At 39.4% G+C, this 15677-nt stretch overlaps 2 protein-coding genes across 2 annotated transcripts in view; both read left to right on the top strand.

Moving 5' to 3' along the window:
• The window catches only part of LOC306845895 (microtubule-associated serine/threonine-protein kinase 3-like), a 35954-nt gene extending 26471 nt beyond the window's left edge, over nt 1-9483 (top strand). Inside the window, exons 17-26 of the mRNA XM_079378897.1 lie at nt 178-300; nt 390-493; nt 611-786; nt 1819-1937; nt 2061-2258; nt 2519-2745; nt 3913-4035; nt 5168-5304; nt 5392-5570; nt 6865-9483. Of these exons, the coding sequence (XP_079235023.1) occupies nt 178-300; nt 390-493; nt 611-786; nt 1819-1937; nt 2061-2258; nt 2519-2745; nt 3913-4035; nt 5168-5304; nt 5392-5570; nt 6865-7664 (2186 nt within the window). The 3' untranslated portion in view covers nt 7665-9483. The remainder of the gene's footprint in view (nt 1-177; nt 301-389; nt 494-610; nt 787-1818; nt 1938-2060; nt 2259-2518; nt 2746-3912; nt 4036-5167; nt 5305-5391; nt 5571-6864) is intronic.
• Nucleotides 9484-10305: 822 nt separating this feature from the next.
• LOC306845898 (phosphatidylinositol 3-kinase regulatory subunit gamma-like) overlaps nt 10306-15677 on the top strand; it is a 32156-nt gene continuing 26784 nt past the window's right edge. The window contains exons 1-2 of the mRNA XM_079378906.1: nt 10306-10618; nt 14777-15488. Coding sequence (XP_079235032.1) covers nt 15164-15488 — 325 coding nt within the window. The 5' untranslated portion in view covers nt 10306-10618; nt 14777-15163. The remainder of the gene's footprint in view (nt 10619-14776; nt 15489-15677) is intronic.

Raw genomic sequence — 15677 nt, 5'->3', positions numbered from 1 at the left:
TTAAGCTAGAATGAAAACTATACATGAAAACTATGTTTGTGTTTTTCATCTAATATTTCTATTTTATTTCATTTTGTTTCACAACAGTTTTTAGTTAACAATAACAACACTACTGTTTAGGAACTTGATAAAGTCTTAATGTAGCCAGCTTTGAATCATGTGTGGAATGACCTACAGGAGGGGCAGCAGAGGTCAAACATCACATCTTCTTCCATGGTCTGGACTGGAGTGGACTGTTAAGACAGAAAGCAGAGTTCATTCCACAGCTTGAAACTGAAGACGACACAAGCTACTTTGACAGTAGGTGGCTCTCTTGCTCTTTTAGGACTTTTTCTGAATCATAAATATAATGTAGATGCAACTGAACCTTCTGTTCATCTGCCACCCAGCACGTTCTGACCGTTACCGTCACTCTGAGGAGGACGATGAGACCAACGATGATGAATCTTACCAGGAGATCAAGTTCTCGTCCTGCTCGCATCGCTTCAGCAAGGTGAAATAGCTGAATGTGCACAATGTTATCTTATAGTGATGCCTGTCAGTCAGGCAGACTGAGGCATTTAACACAGTAAGGAGCAGGTCATGACTTGGTTTTTGTCATGCGAATCAGGTGTACAGTAGCACCGAGCAGCTGGCTTCTCCCTCCAACTTGAGCCTGTCCTCCTCTGAGCGGAGCTGCAGTGAGGAGAAAGAGGACCGGTGGGACGGTCATTCAATGTTGTCTCCAGTAGAAACTCTTAGACAGCTTCCAAGCAGCGACAGGAATCAGGATTCCCACAGGGGCAGGTGAGAACAAGGATATGTACAGAAGAGCATACTAACACACTACATAATATTTCTGAAGTTTATACCTGAATAAGCTTGCAAGGAATGCTGTAATGCTAAAGGCTGGAATACACAACAAGACTTTTAAAATCGGAGTAGATTTTAAAACGCTAGACATCATACACTTACTGGGCATAATACAGTAAAAACTGAGGATCATACACTAGCAGACCTTAAAGTTGTTCCGATCACAAAAAACATGCAGAAACATGTGCCTTGTTACTGGAGATATGGGTGACAAGTGAAAACAATATGCAACCTAAAATCAGCTGAAAAAATCAAACGTTTGAGATCTTCTGACTGGATGGAATCATAGGCTAAAGCTAAAAATCAGAGTGTGACCATCATACAATGGGATTTTTTGTGAAATCGGCTCAAATCTGCAGACTGGCTTTGACTTTTGAACTTCTCCAGACTGTAAATCGGAGACAAAAAGGGGCAAAAGTTGTGTAGTGTATTCCAGCCTTAATAATACAATACACTCTACTTAAAGTTCATTTATCACAATGGAATTAAAAGATCAAATAATTACAACTATAATTTTAAAATGTATTATCTCTTGTGCTAATCAGTGTTGCTATTGTTAACTAAAACATAAAAAAATATATTTTATTAATTGAAATAAAGCTGAAATTAAAAATAAACATTTAAAAATTTAAATACAAAAAAATTAACTGAAATATTTTTTAAAAAATATAATAGAAATGACAAAAATATATAACTAAAATTGAAGTCAAAATTAAAAAATACAAAAATAAAATTATAATAGTGTATTCTAAAATAATACTGGTGACAATCATATAGTATAACACTTTTGAAAAGTGGTATAATGCAGTTTTTTTTTTGTTTTTTTTGCAAGCAATAAAAATGTGTCCAAAGGGTATATTCAATCATTCATAATTTTTGCATGATTCTAGGTATTTTTTTATTATCGTGTCTTCAAAATGTTGTTTATTTGTCTGAAGTCAATATTTGTTATTTCTTTTCAATCAGTCCGAGGCCGAGAGCGTCATCCAGTTCCTCTCAGCCTGAGAGGGGCACTAGTCCTCTAATTTTGAACAGCACTCAGAGCCTTGAGGCAATGCCACACTTTGCCTTTCCTGAGGATGAGGGTAACAGTTTTTATGCATATTTTAATCTAATATTTGGTAAAATTAAAGGGTGACTTGTGAATTGGTCAGTCTGTAAATGTTCATTCTCAATTTGAGTTTCCTTATGTATTTGTTTTTTCTCAGAAGGTCTTGTCTCAAATCTCCGGCGAATTCGTCTGCGCAGTAACTCCACTGGAACAAGACCTACTAATCGCAGGGACCATAAGGGTCCGCGTCGCCTTGGGCTCCAGCAGGAGACCCCAGAGAAGCCACGCTCACCATTTACATGCAAAGTCCCCAAGTCTGCATCCGTGTCTGGCCTTTCTCTCATCGTCACAGCAGGTAAAGTGGGCTCGGATGTGTTCATGTAGACGTTGTACCATCACACTGAAGGCAACAGAAATTCATGTGACTACAACGATAAACAAGTGAAGCAGGTGGTTTCAAAAGAACAATGAACAGTTGAGAGGAACAGAGAGCTTATTGACGTAGATGAAAGCGAAACTTGACAAACTTTGTGTTTGATATTTAATACCAATTATTGGATATTGCAACTATTATGAGGCATTTCTCTTATATATGATCATGTATTATCGCTGTAGATGACATCCCTGGTGGGCTCCAGACAAGCCCCATGTCGTCACACTCCCTCTCATCCAACCCTTCATCTCGGGATTCTTCCCCCAACCGAGAACTCTCTCTCAGCGTAAGCAGTCTTCGTCCTCCTGTGGTCATCCACAGCTCTGGGAGGAAGTACGGCTTTGCGCTCCGTGCCATTCGGGTCTACATGGGCGACACTGATGTCTACACAGTGCACCACATGGTTTGGGTGAGTATTATGGATGCAGTGTGAATCACTCCACTCTATATCATGGTTAACTAGTGATGAACTAAAAATAAATTTTTGGTTTTGGTCAAACATCTTTGGCGGGCCGAAATCATTGACTGAAACTCATTGCCTCAGTGTAAGCAGCATGTGAACTGAACATCTCTTCTTTTTTCTTACTAGTTATAGCATGAAATAAACAAAAATGAACATCAGAAGTTATATTGAAAGAAACAGTACAACTTAGTGAAATATTTCATGTAATCGCACAGTGTTTCAACTGCAGAAAGATACAATATAGACCGCTTAATCGGGCACACGCACCAGAAGCTAACTTGGTTAACAATATCTGTGTTTGTTTGTCAGTCTGGCGCCGACTTCAAATGCAGTTAAAGGTAAGGTGATGAGTAGACTGAAGTTGGGCTTAGGTTGTTGTGCTGTGGGATGCAATGTTTCCCATACATTGATTTATTTGTGGCGGATCGCCACAATATCAAAACTGACCGTCACAAATAGATTTTCCAAAAGGCTTTGACTTCGTTGAATAAACATAAGCACTGCACGATTTCAAATCAAAACGTGGCACGGGTGTTTTTATATCACTGAAAATTTTCTATAGACAGTCGGTTTCCTTCAGAGATACAATGTCATTTTTCATCTCATCTTGCCTAAAGCAGCATTTGTGAGCTCAGCACTGCTTTGTGTACAGCCATTACTGGGTAAACCTCTATATCTGCCACTCCAAAAGCACCTCCTTCTGGCTGAGAATGAATTTACGTTTTCAAGAAGCCCATCTGATTTACGCAGCAAACATATTTTGCTTGTTATCATAAATAATCTACTCTGGAGGGACCATTGCTGTTGTTATTGATTCTTTGCGTAAGTCTACCAGAAGTTATGTTTGGGCCACAAAATCGTGCATGCGCAACATCAGTTGTTCATGTTGCCGTTGAAACGGTCTATAAACAATGTCACGTAACATACATTTTTTTTTTTTTACCCAAGGAAATCCTTTAACATTTTTGGCTAAATTAAAACTTTAATTTCAGTTTCAGTAGAAAATGTCATTTTGGTTCATCACTATGGTTAACCATACTCAGAACCCAGTGTACCAACATTTTATTGGTTTGACCTATTTAAATGCGCTTTTATGTGTTTCCGTTGATCTAGAGCGTTGAAGATGGCAGTCCTGCTCACGAGGCTGGGCTGAGGGCTGGTGACCTCATCACGCACGTGAATGGAGAGTGTATCCAGGGTCTGGTGCACACCGATGTGGTGGAGCTTCTGCTGAAGGTGAGATTCTCAAATAGATCTGGAGTTGCACTTTTTAAAGGTGCCATAGAATGCATTGATAAATTGTTCTCTGATATCTACATAGAAGGTATGTGGCTTAGGTAAGGGCAAACAATCTCCAGAAACGGTTTTACATGTCCATTTACAACCCTAGGATTTCTCCCTAGAATGAAACGGTCTGTTATTCGCTTATTTGGCAGGGTCATGATTGGCTGTTTCACAGTGCAGCTCAATGTTGAGCTCTGCTCTGATTGGCTGTTTCACAGTGCAGCTCATTGGCAAGAAGGAAACACAGGGAGGAAAATATATATTTAAATACTTTCTCTCGCAGTTATATCGTCAGGTAATTATATTGTATATAAAATGCGGGCATCAGGCAGCCGTTATTAATACGCGAGGCATTGAAACTGCTTTTGAACGATCGGTCGATCGCATTATAGTTTCACTTTCAAGATACAAGATCGTACGAACTATGTTTATACTATGGAGCGACAGTACTTACCACACATTTTATAAGATCAGATGCTTGTCAGTGGTGCTCAGGATCTGTAAATCATTCGCCATCGTCCTCCGTCATCTCTCCTTACTCTGTTTATGTGGCAAGTGAAATCTTATGTACTGTAACGGGCTACAGCTTGCAAGGAGCTAACCATGTCCCTTTAGTGGCTCGCGTTATTTCCTTTCCGTGCCTTTCTGAATACAGACACCAACCCATCCCTGCACTTCACATCCCCTGCACAGCCTGGAACATAACATTTATTTCCATGGTCTGCCATTTTTGCTGTTGTCCACGCTTGTTTATTTACAATACCTGTTGAACTTCTGATGATTCGGCTGTGTATGTTCAGCTGGCCTAAAACAAGGGCGGGTTTATGCAAATGTTGGGGGCGTAGTGATCCCGACTGTTGCGTCACAGTCGGTGTTATGTTCTGATTCGCCTATTTTTCAGTGGTCTTTTTTTATTCACGAGATTTACATAAGGAGGAGGAAACTATGATGTTTGAGGCTCACTGTATGTCATTTCCATGCACAGATCTGTTATTATTTAACTATGCCAAGGTAAAGACAGTTTTTCATTCTATGGCACCTTTAAATAAGGACTTGCTTGATTTTTTTATTTTTCCATTTGTAGAGTGGCAGTAAAGTGACTCTGCAGACGACTCCTCTTGAGAATACGTCCATTAAAATCGGGCCTGCGAGAAAGACCAGCTCAAAGGGGAAGATGGCACGACGCAGTAAAAAGAGCAAAAGAAAAGAGGGTCAAGACAGGTTGGAAAGATGTAGTGTCTTCTTAAATGTTTTAAACTAGTTAATACTCTTGAAATCCAAAATCTAATTTAAGCTCAACTTTTCTAGCAAACGGCGAAACCTTTTGAAGAAGCTGCCCAAACACAGTCCAGGGATTCAGAACAGTCGCAGTTTCTCAGCAGGTTTTCAGCACTCGCCTAACGACAGCCTGTCTGACTCTCCGACGCCGAGCCTGTCTCCTGGGCCCAACACCCCGTGCAGAAGCCCAGCTCCAGACCTGTCATGTGGTATGACTCAGACTCTCTCTCACTGTCAGATACAGTCTTATCTGCTTCGCTTTGTAATTTGATATGCCTCAAATAATAACCCCTATTTCAAGGAATCAAATTCTTGAATAAAAAAAAAAATTCTTGAAACCAATAATTCTTTAATATCGTAAGAGGATCCCTGCAGACACTCATGATTGTGAGTGTCTTTAAATCAGATAATTTAACCTTTATTATGACAAGGCAGGGTTAGTTCAGTTTGTAAAATATTTATGAATTAATAACTAATAATTCATGATATTTGCTTAAAAATGACTTGCCTTAATTTATTTTAAAACTTTTCAAAGTACTGTTCAAGATCTAAGGTAATGCAAAACATTTTTTTTTTTTTACTTGGTTACACTACTTGACATTTCAGTTTTCTTGAAGGTTTTTCAAAAGCATATGGAACAAACATTGAACAAACACAGTTAATTTATAAGAACTTGGTACATGTGTTTTAAACTAGATTTTACTTTATTGTGGATACTTTTATACATTGACCTACACTACCGTTCAAAAGGTTTGGGGTTGATTTGAAAGAAAAGAATGCTTTCATTCAGCAAGGGCATATAACATTGATAAAAAGTGAACGTAAAAGACATTTATAATGTCACAGAAGATTTTGGTTTCAAATAAATGCTGTTCTTATGAAATTTCTTTTCAAATTAGCATATTAGAATGATTTCTGAAGGATCGTGTGACACTGAATAATGGCAGCTTTGTTGTCACAGGAACAATTAAATTTTATAATACATTAAGGCCCGGTTTCACAGACAGGGCTTAGACTAAACCAGGATTAGGCCATAGTTCAGTTAGGACATTTAAGTAATTTTTATAAACTTGCTTATAAAAAAACATTACTGGGGTGCATCTTGAGACAAAACAAAGGCACTGATATATTTTAAAATCAGTCAGTGCAAGTTTATTTCAGTTGAAACCGCTCAGACTTGCATTTCAGTCTAGGACTAGGCTTAAGCCTTGTCTGTGAAACCGGGGGTAAGAGTACATTGTTTTATTACAGTTTTGCAGTATTTTTGATCAAAGAAATGCAGCCTTGGTGCGCATTTAATGTTTTAAAAAACAGTAAAAAAATGTTAACAGCCCTAAACTTTTGAACAGTAGTGTATATATAAAATGTATATAATTTGTACACTGTTTGGAGGAGCATTAGAGCACTAAACTGTAAAAATAGTTTTTATTGTTTTCAAATAAAAAATTATTTAAGTTTTGTTTAGTATGTCAGTGACTAGCATTGTTTGTACTCTCTGCACAGATTCAAACTCTCCACAGAGTTCTTCACCCTGTTCAAGCTCTCCGAATTCACCCATCCCTCAAAGTCGACCAAGTTCCCTTCACGTTTTGGGATCCAAGATTGGCCTCCGCTATAGCAAAGCAGGCCGCTGCAAGTCCACCAACAGTATTCCCCCCTCTCCCCTCGCCTGCAATCCCTCCTCACAGCCTCTGTCTCCACAGTGTTCTCCATCTTCCCTCGCCGGAGTTTCTAAAAGCCTCCACTCGTTTCATAATAAGATGATGTCCCCGCCGACCATCGTGAGACAGACTGTGTGTCCCCGCAGCGCAGAATCACCTCGTTCGCCACTGCTGAACAGGGTTCATTCATCTGAGAGGCCCTCCGGTTCCCAACATGGAGACAAAAAGGCCTTCTCCACTCGAAGACACACTGTGGAAGTTCCCCAGAGTGAAGCTGAGGGACTGGAGTCACAAGCTAGTGACATTGCCTCAGGTTTTGTGTGTGTCGGTGACCATGCTAGACAAGGGTTGTACCTAGCTGGCCAGCGAGTGAGGGACTCCGGCGGTGTGGTCATGAGGAAGCTAAACTTGTCTGAGAGACGAGATTCATTTAAGAAGCAGGAAGCTGTTCAGGAGGTCAGCTTTGATGACTCTGATGACAAGGAGGTCACTACATCTACACCAGTGCCATCTCATCCACGTTTCAAAGCTGCATGGATCAGCACAACACAGGTGGAGGGAAGCTCTGAGAATTCAGCGAGGAAACCTGATGAGCTTGGATCCAAACTAAAAGAACAGAAGAAACCAGAGGATGGCTATTAGCCTTGGATAAGTCCAAAATACTGTGAGACTCAGATTTACGGGTGCTTCCATTATCATTAAAATCATAATCAGAGAAAAGACAGGAGTAGGAAGTTTTTGTTTAGTGTCATTTATTCACAAGTTAGAAGTCATTCACCTGCCAAACTGTTTTTTAAATGGATTTTTGTAATCATGAAAATTCAGTAAAATGAAAATTGAAAAAAAAAAAAAAATTCTGTAATCATTTTTTCAGACTCATATTATTGTAAACCTAAAATAACTTGCTTTCTGCTGTTGAACATAAAGTCTGGTGGACCCCATTGACTTTCATTGTATCGACAAAAGCCGTCTTAAAGGGATAGTTCACCCAAAAATGTTGTAATTTACTCACTCGTTCCAAACCTGTTTTTCTTATGCTGAACATAGAAGATATTTTGAAGAATGCTGGTAATCAAACAATTGATGGGGTCCCCATTGACTTCCATAGTATTTTTTTCCCTACTATGGAAGTCAAAGGAGACCAACAACTGTTTGGTTCTTCAAAATTCTTCAAAATATCTTCTTCTGGTGTCCAACATAAGAAAGAAACTTATACAGGTGTGGAACGACATGAGGGTGAGAAATGATGACAAAATGTTCATTTTTCGGTGAAAACTATTCCTTTAAAATATTGTTGGCATTTGTGTTCCACCAAAGAAAGCCATACAGGTTTGGAACGACGTGAGTGTATGAAATTATAACAGAATTTTCATTTTTGGGTTGATTATCCCTTTAAGAATTAGTTTTACCAGGCAGCACAATGAATTTTGTAGATTTTGAAAGATTTTATTTATTACATTTGTTTTATACAAGACGGGAATAGAAAGGTTATACAGTAGGACCGCTTTCTGAGAATTTGCACATATGGTCCTGCGGAGGTTGTTTTTTCATTTTCATATCTCATAAATATCAGTAATATTGTCATGTAATGTCTGAGTGGTCAACAAAATGTAGTTACAATATGTTGACTAATATTTTTTTTTTTTGCCATTTTGCAAATTTGGATGGATAAGAAATGAGTCTTGTTCATTCAGTCACACCCAATAATATTCCAGCACCTAAATAATAAATAATGACTTGTAAGAAGCCATGTAGCCAATGTTGGCGTTGTAGAGTATCATGTTTACCTGAGCATACTTGTTCTCGTTACTTAGAAAGAACAAAATGGATTATGAATACTAATTTGGTGACAACTCTTTATTTATAATGTTTTGGATTCGGTATGTGTTCTAGCAGTGTTGTACAACTGAAATCATTTGACATATGTAATCTTTAATAAATGTTGGTTCTGTCTTTCCGTGTTTTGTGGAAATGTCTGTTCTCGTGAATTCACACAACAGCCCTATGGCATGTTTTTGTGAGTACTCTATATAAATGCCATAGTTTAAGTCTGCACTGTAGCCTTCTGAAGTGTTGACATGCTTGTTTGGTTACACAGAAATGATTCAGTTACGAGTAACATGAGCTTTCTATGTAATGGTTTGTTTAAACTGGATTGCTTCCTCATTCATTAATCAGAAGTAAAGAGACAGATGAAGTTTAGATACTTGAACTCCCAGTCTGACTTGTCTTTCTCATGTATTTCAGATTTGTGTGGCACTGTTTCCTTGAGTTCACATACTACTTACATTTACTTTTGTATGGTACTGTAGTGTTTTGTTTTAAATTGAAATTGTATAGTTGATCCAGTTCTTTCCACAGCCATGGACTCAAAAAGATCCTAGACTCTCAACTAAATCCACTCACGCTCAATGTATTTGTAAAGTTTGAATTTAACCATGATTAAATGTGTACATATTACATAATTGCTGATATATAATATGATACATAATCATATTTCGGTGGTTTCAGATCTTTTTCCGTTGTGACCATTAATGTTTTTCATACTTAAGCACAAGTGGCCTGTGGTATATTAATTACCTCCAGAAATTATTATAATACACTACCATTCAAATTCAAATTTGGGGTCTTTATGGGTTTTTTTTCTTAATCACATGAAGTTTATGCTCACAAAGGCTGCATTTATTATGATCAAAAATATAGTACAAACAGTAATATTGTTAAATATAATTGCAATTTAAAACAACAAATTATATTTTAAAATAAAATGTATTCCTGTTGACAAAGCTAGATTTTCAGCAGCCATTACTCCAGTCTTCAGTGTCACATGATCCTTCAGAAATAATTATAATATACTGATTTAATTCAATGTTGCAAACAGTTGTGCTGCGTAATTTTTTTTTTCAGGGTTCTTTGATGTATAAAAAGTTCAAAAGAACAGCACTATATGACAATTTTATTGTAACTACAGAAGTCTGTTACTTTTAATCAGTTTAATCCTTGAGAAATAAAACCATTGATTTATTTAAAATAAAATTACTGACCCCAAACCTTTACATTTAATATATATATATTTTATGTAGAGTTACATATATCACATACATCATATTTTAATGGCCTGCTGCATAAAGTAATACTGTTTGAAACTGTTAAATTACTTAAATGTTCCAGTACTCTGATAAACGATAAAAAAGCCTTTGAGATTATTATTTTTTTCCACTTGTAGGTCTACATTTTTTCTGAACGGTTTCTACACTACCTCGCTTAACCACAGCGGGATGGCGCAATAGGGAGTGCAGGAATGATGAACGCTTCGTGAGTTAACCGAGATTTACTCTTTCGGCCGTTTTCGGCTCATTCCGCTATTCTCCGTCCTGCTTTCTCTAGTTCTCACGCAGTTCTGTCCTGCTCCGTGCTGCGCTGGAAAATGGCAGTTCTGCAAGTTGAAAAGATTCGTGCGGAATGAAAAGGAAAAAGAAATCAATCCTGTACTCTGCTGAGGGAGTTGAAAACCTGAGTCCGGCCGAGAATTAGGATCGCATATTTATTTGCACGCGCGAAAGAAAAGTCAACGCTTTTGCAACGACTTGCCACGGGTAAGTTTTCCCAAGTTTTGCACATTGCGTTACTGTACTCTACTAAACAGGATAGCTAGCTAGCAGCCTCCAAATGTGGGAAAATGGTGGAAAAGACACGAAGTGTGCTGCTACGACATATAAAACGTTGGCTTGTTTGCCTCTAACGATAAGCCAGCGTTTTATTTCTTTGCTAGCGCTACATTTCGAAGAAGCCGTTTGATTTAGTGGGCGACAGAAATGTTCAGACCGATATTCGTTTGGTCTGCATAATGCAGAAGCATGTTCGCCTTGCCTGATCAAGGCAGCAGATACACAGTTAACAGCCTGCAAGAGCTTCAGCGCGTGACAATGACTCGAGAACACAAACTCAACTTTTTAAATCAGATTTAGACCCTTCTGAATTTGAAGCGTACATTTGTCAGCCACTGCTTATATTCGACGCCTCATACAGCATTTAGTTCTAGATTAATTATGGTGGTACTGTAGTGTTGATTATTTTAGTATAACAGCGCAAGGAGTTTTCACAGTTTGTTTTAGAGCGAGTTTCTCTCAGGAGTGGGGGAATGTAAAATCCGGAGTGGAGCCGGAGGGTAAATCTCTGCTGCTCCGTTGAGATGGTCCTCACTGCAGAACACAAGATCCAGGGGGCGTGGTTGATCTAGATCCAACTCCTCCCACCTTACATATACCTAAACCCACCCATCCCCACCCCCTGATCCCTAAACCCACCCATCTCCACCCCCTGATCCCAAAATCTACCAATCTCCACCCTTAAATTTAACATCTCCACCCCCTAGATGTGGATCCAACCCAGCCCCCTGGATCTTTGTTCTGCAGGGGGCTATTGGCTCCGTTCCACTGTCATAAGCCCCATTCACACTACAAGAGACACTCAGCGACAAAGCGACACGATCCCATTCATTTCAATTAAGAGCTGGCGATTTCCGGCGACGCGAGCGATAGCGACCAGTTGGCGACCGGATGGGGCGTGTCCAGCAATGCAACAAAGTTTGAATCCTTCAACTTTATGCAAATGAAGAGCGACTTTCAGGAGCGACAGCCAATAGGAAAGAAGACGGTTGAGCTCACGTGACCGTTCTCCTCTCAGCTGCAGATAAACATACTCAATGGGAAAAAAGTAGGCTCTGTTTCTCATTTAATTTTGTTTGTATGTACGGACTTAATTCATATTTATATTATATTTAGTATTTTGCCTCCAAAATGTTTGTATGTAGTGGTAAGAAACCTAATTTGCTGTCAAGGCAACCAATAGAGCCCACTAGCGACGTCATCACCAGCCCCTGGAGACATGTAGACAAAGTCTGGTAATGTGAACGCAGCAAAAGTCTGTGCCTCGCGTTTCGTTAAGATTGCTTTAGCTAAGCGAAGACGTAATATACTAACTGGTAAATTTCTGTTCAAAGTCAGCATGAAATGAAAATTCACCCTAGCTATTTTGTGATTACAAGTTATAGATATAAAGCTGCAGCCTTAGCTACCTTTGTACAGCAAAATGCAGTCATCTGAATAGGAATATGCACAATCTGGAATTTCGAGGGGAAATAGCCTATTTCGCAATGGGTTCAAGTTTGTAAAACTTTGAACATGCTGATTACCGATATAAAGCTGGTTAGGTTGAAAGTGTGTAATGCATTGCCACTTTATTGATAACGGACAGTGGACCTTCTTTACCGGCGAAATTTGCTTAAAGTTTGTGACCGCACCTTGTGAATTATTTAATTATAATCCTATTTCATTTTTTTTCTCAAAATCCAATCAATAGCTGATTGATAGAACCAAGTCTCTCTTCTTTTTCAATAATTTGTTACACTCGGATACATCTCGCTATATGAAAGCTCTGTTGCTGCTTTTGTTTCATCTTGACTTTCCATTAGCCAACTCTTGTAAATAATTTGTAAAGTAACATATTGTAAAAAAAAAATTTTTTAGAAAATGTTCGGTGCAAACATCTTGTCAACATGACAATAATTAAGAAATGTAAGATAGCAATAATATTTCTCTCATCTGCCAAGCGAGTAGTCCCGCCCCCAGAGTTACACTATTGGTTGAGCCAGTGTTGCTGTGTTGGGCTCGTCAGGATGCTCAAACAAACAGAGCAATGTTATGAAAGCACTACAGTGTTTACATTTTTCATGGGAATGAACTGTAATGGCTTACTTATAGTTGGCCACACATTAACTTGAGAAAGTATTTAAAAATAAAAAGACACACTTTAACTTTAATCAGCAACATTGTCCTTATCTGAACCATTGCATGCCATATATCCAGAGGGCATGTTCTGTATGCCGTTTCTTCAGTCCTGCACACTCCAGGCTTTAAAAGGACATATTGTTTGGAGAACACTGTCTGTCACCAGACTCATGGGCATTAGTCAAGGTACTTCAGCCAATGAAACGAGAGAGGGAAAAATATTGCATAACCTTTCCGTATCTAGACAGGCTCATCATTTTCCTTCTCAACAAATACTGTGACTGTCCTAATTTCTTACAACTAAGACGGGACTCGTGGATGGATTAAAACTCTTACCTTGGTAGCCTGAGGCTGAAGACATGCACAGTACGACAGAGAATCCTGATCCTGTTTTCTCAGTAGAACCCCAAGCAGAATACAGTCCTTTTCCCTGCGTTTGAATGATCCTCCTAATAATGTGCCATAGTCCTGGTTAGACAAGCCTCATCCAACAAACATTTTGATTTTGCTTTGCTTGTCTCTCATTCAGAATACTTAAAACATGTCATACAGGCACAAACATATTCCTACAATGAGCAAAAAAAGTTATCCACTGCAGAAAAGCAGTATAGTTTAAAGGTTTAGAGTTTGATCACTGCCTAGATACATTTTCTAATATTAGAACGTTTGCTTGATTTGCCCCAGCTTCTCTGGTGATTCTTGAGCACATGGCCATATGCTGCCCAATAGGAATCCAGGATTACCTTTTCCCTTCTGTAGCAACAGTGAGTTTCCTGCCTCGATTCATTAATTATTTTGTGCTCTGCCTTGGTCACAGTGTTTTGCAAACTGCTCTGCTCAGACTGAATAAAGGGGAGGAAAGGATGCGTACGAATCTGTCAGCTGCCGTCCTGCAGTTTAAGCTGTGTGCTTGACTGTAAAGATGAGGATTTCTCTCAGCAGAACTTTTAGTTGTAGCACGCAGAATGGACTTTTTGTTTTTTTCTGAATGAACTCTGTCGTACAGTTCAGTAGCATTACATGAAATACTTTAGTTATAATGATGAAAAGGCGGAAAGGGGGATGACGTGTTTCGGAGGGGGTGTTTCGGTGGTGTGAGGATTGCGGGCTGTGGTTGGGTATGTCAGTGCCACGTGTCTGCGCTGGCACCTCTCTTCTCCACACAGAGGATGTCGGACTGAGACCCTAGTGCGCCTGGTCAAAGTGGGGTGAGTGTTGCCCTGTGATGCCTGCGAACACTTTGACGTTGTTTTAGATTGCAATCTTTCCACAGGGTCGGGAAACCTTTAAAATGCCACTTTATTGGTATACGAGCATAAGCCCCTGGTTCGAAGGTGCGCATGCGCATGAAAAAAATTATACGTTTTGCCATTCCGTCATATAAGTGATGCATATTGCAAATATGCTTAATATCAACTGCGTACTGTGATAATTGGAATAATATGGATTTTATATTGGATTATTTTGAAACTTAAGTGACCTGCACTCATTTAGGAATGCTATTAAAATGCTTAAAGTAATGCTTAAAAATTCACCTGGACTTACGAATGTCCATCATATGACGCATGTATGAGGTGCATTATGTTTAGTGCATTTATAAAAGTTTTATTTCAGTCAGATTGTTAAAAAATGTGTATTTTTAAAATGTAAACACTTCAGTTTCTTGTGAAGTCGGATTAACAGGCCTAGTCTTTGTCCAGCATGTTTAATCTGACTACAATTGGCCTCGGCGTAGTGCATTTTCTCTGAAAGACAGAGGTGACGCACAACGTTTATTTAATGCTTTGAATATTTTATTACGCATTCTGTCTTGTATACTTGGACCGAGATGAAGGCTGTAACTGGACTATGCAAAGCCTTGCTGAAGCTCGACTGTAAAGTTGTGATTATTTTATTGTTATTCTTATAGAACGACTTTGTGTGAGTGTTTCACTCTTAATATACTTGTCTTTTTTTTCCATACAGTCATCACGTTACACTGGGAGGATCACATCTTGAAAGGGAATGTTGAGCAACCTGCTATAAGACGATACCACCTGATTTGGCTAAATAAATCTGTGAAGGACTTCATTCTTTATTTCTTTTTTCCGGAGCCTGAATGAGCATGCTGCATTCCCTCTGTTCCATCATTTGGTTGAACCGTGGGTTCAAGTTGAGAAAAGTGGCCTGCTCGGCCAACACCGGTCAGGTCTAAGCCATTGTCACCGCGCATGCCCGTTTATGAGCTCCGGTCAGAAGTGCTTAGCTTTTAACCAAACGTCCCACGGTACGACATCATTCGCACCCTCGCAAAGTTTCATCCCCTGTCTGACGCTCTTTTGCCGGGGGTGATTGTCAGTTCATACTCTGAAAATGGCTGCCGATTGCTTCCAGTACAGATCTCTGTACTCCTACACTAAGGACTGGGAGGATGACATTGACCTTGAGCCTGGTGATATCCTGACGGTCGACAAAGCGTCTCTGCTGTCACTGGGCGTCAAAGAGGGAGAGGAGGAGCACCCAGAATGCATCGGCTGGATCTTGGGCTTTAACGAGCGAACCAAACAGAGGGGAGACTTTCCAGGGACGTACGTGCAGTATATGGGACCTGTGAAAATGTCAGTGCCGTCCTGCCAGCCTCGTTCTCAGAGACCACTTCCTGCTGTTCCCAGACCTGAGCCAACAGCCTCCTCGCTGGGTAAGACTGGCTGCTTTTACTGTGTTGACCAATGACTAACCTGCTTAATCTGTGCTAAAGAGCTGTCATAACCTGTTCTGATTTGGGGACTGACTGCTAGCTTGTTGAATCAGGCCTCAGATCTCTCATAGTAAACATCTGTGAGTTTTCTTAGTTTTTTGTTTTGTTTTGAAGGAAAAGGATTTTGCT

The sequence above is a fragment of the Barbus barbus genome (genome assembly GCF_936440315.1).
Source record: "Barbus barbus genome assembly, chromosome: 26".
Classification (NCBI taxonomy): Eukaryota; Metazoa; Chordata; class Actinopteri; order Cypriniformes; family Cyprinidae; genus Barbus; species Barbus barbus.
The sequence above is the reverse complement of the archived record's forward strand: the minus strand, read 5'-3'. Positions and strand labels throughout refer to the sequence as shown.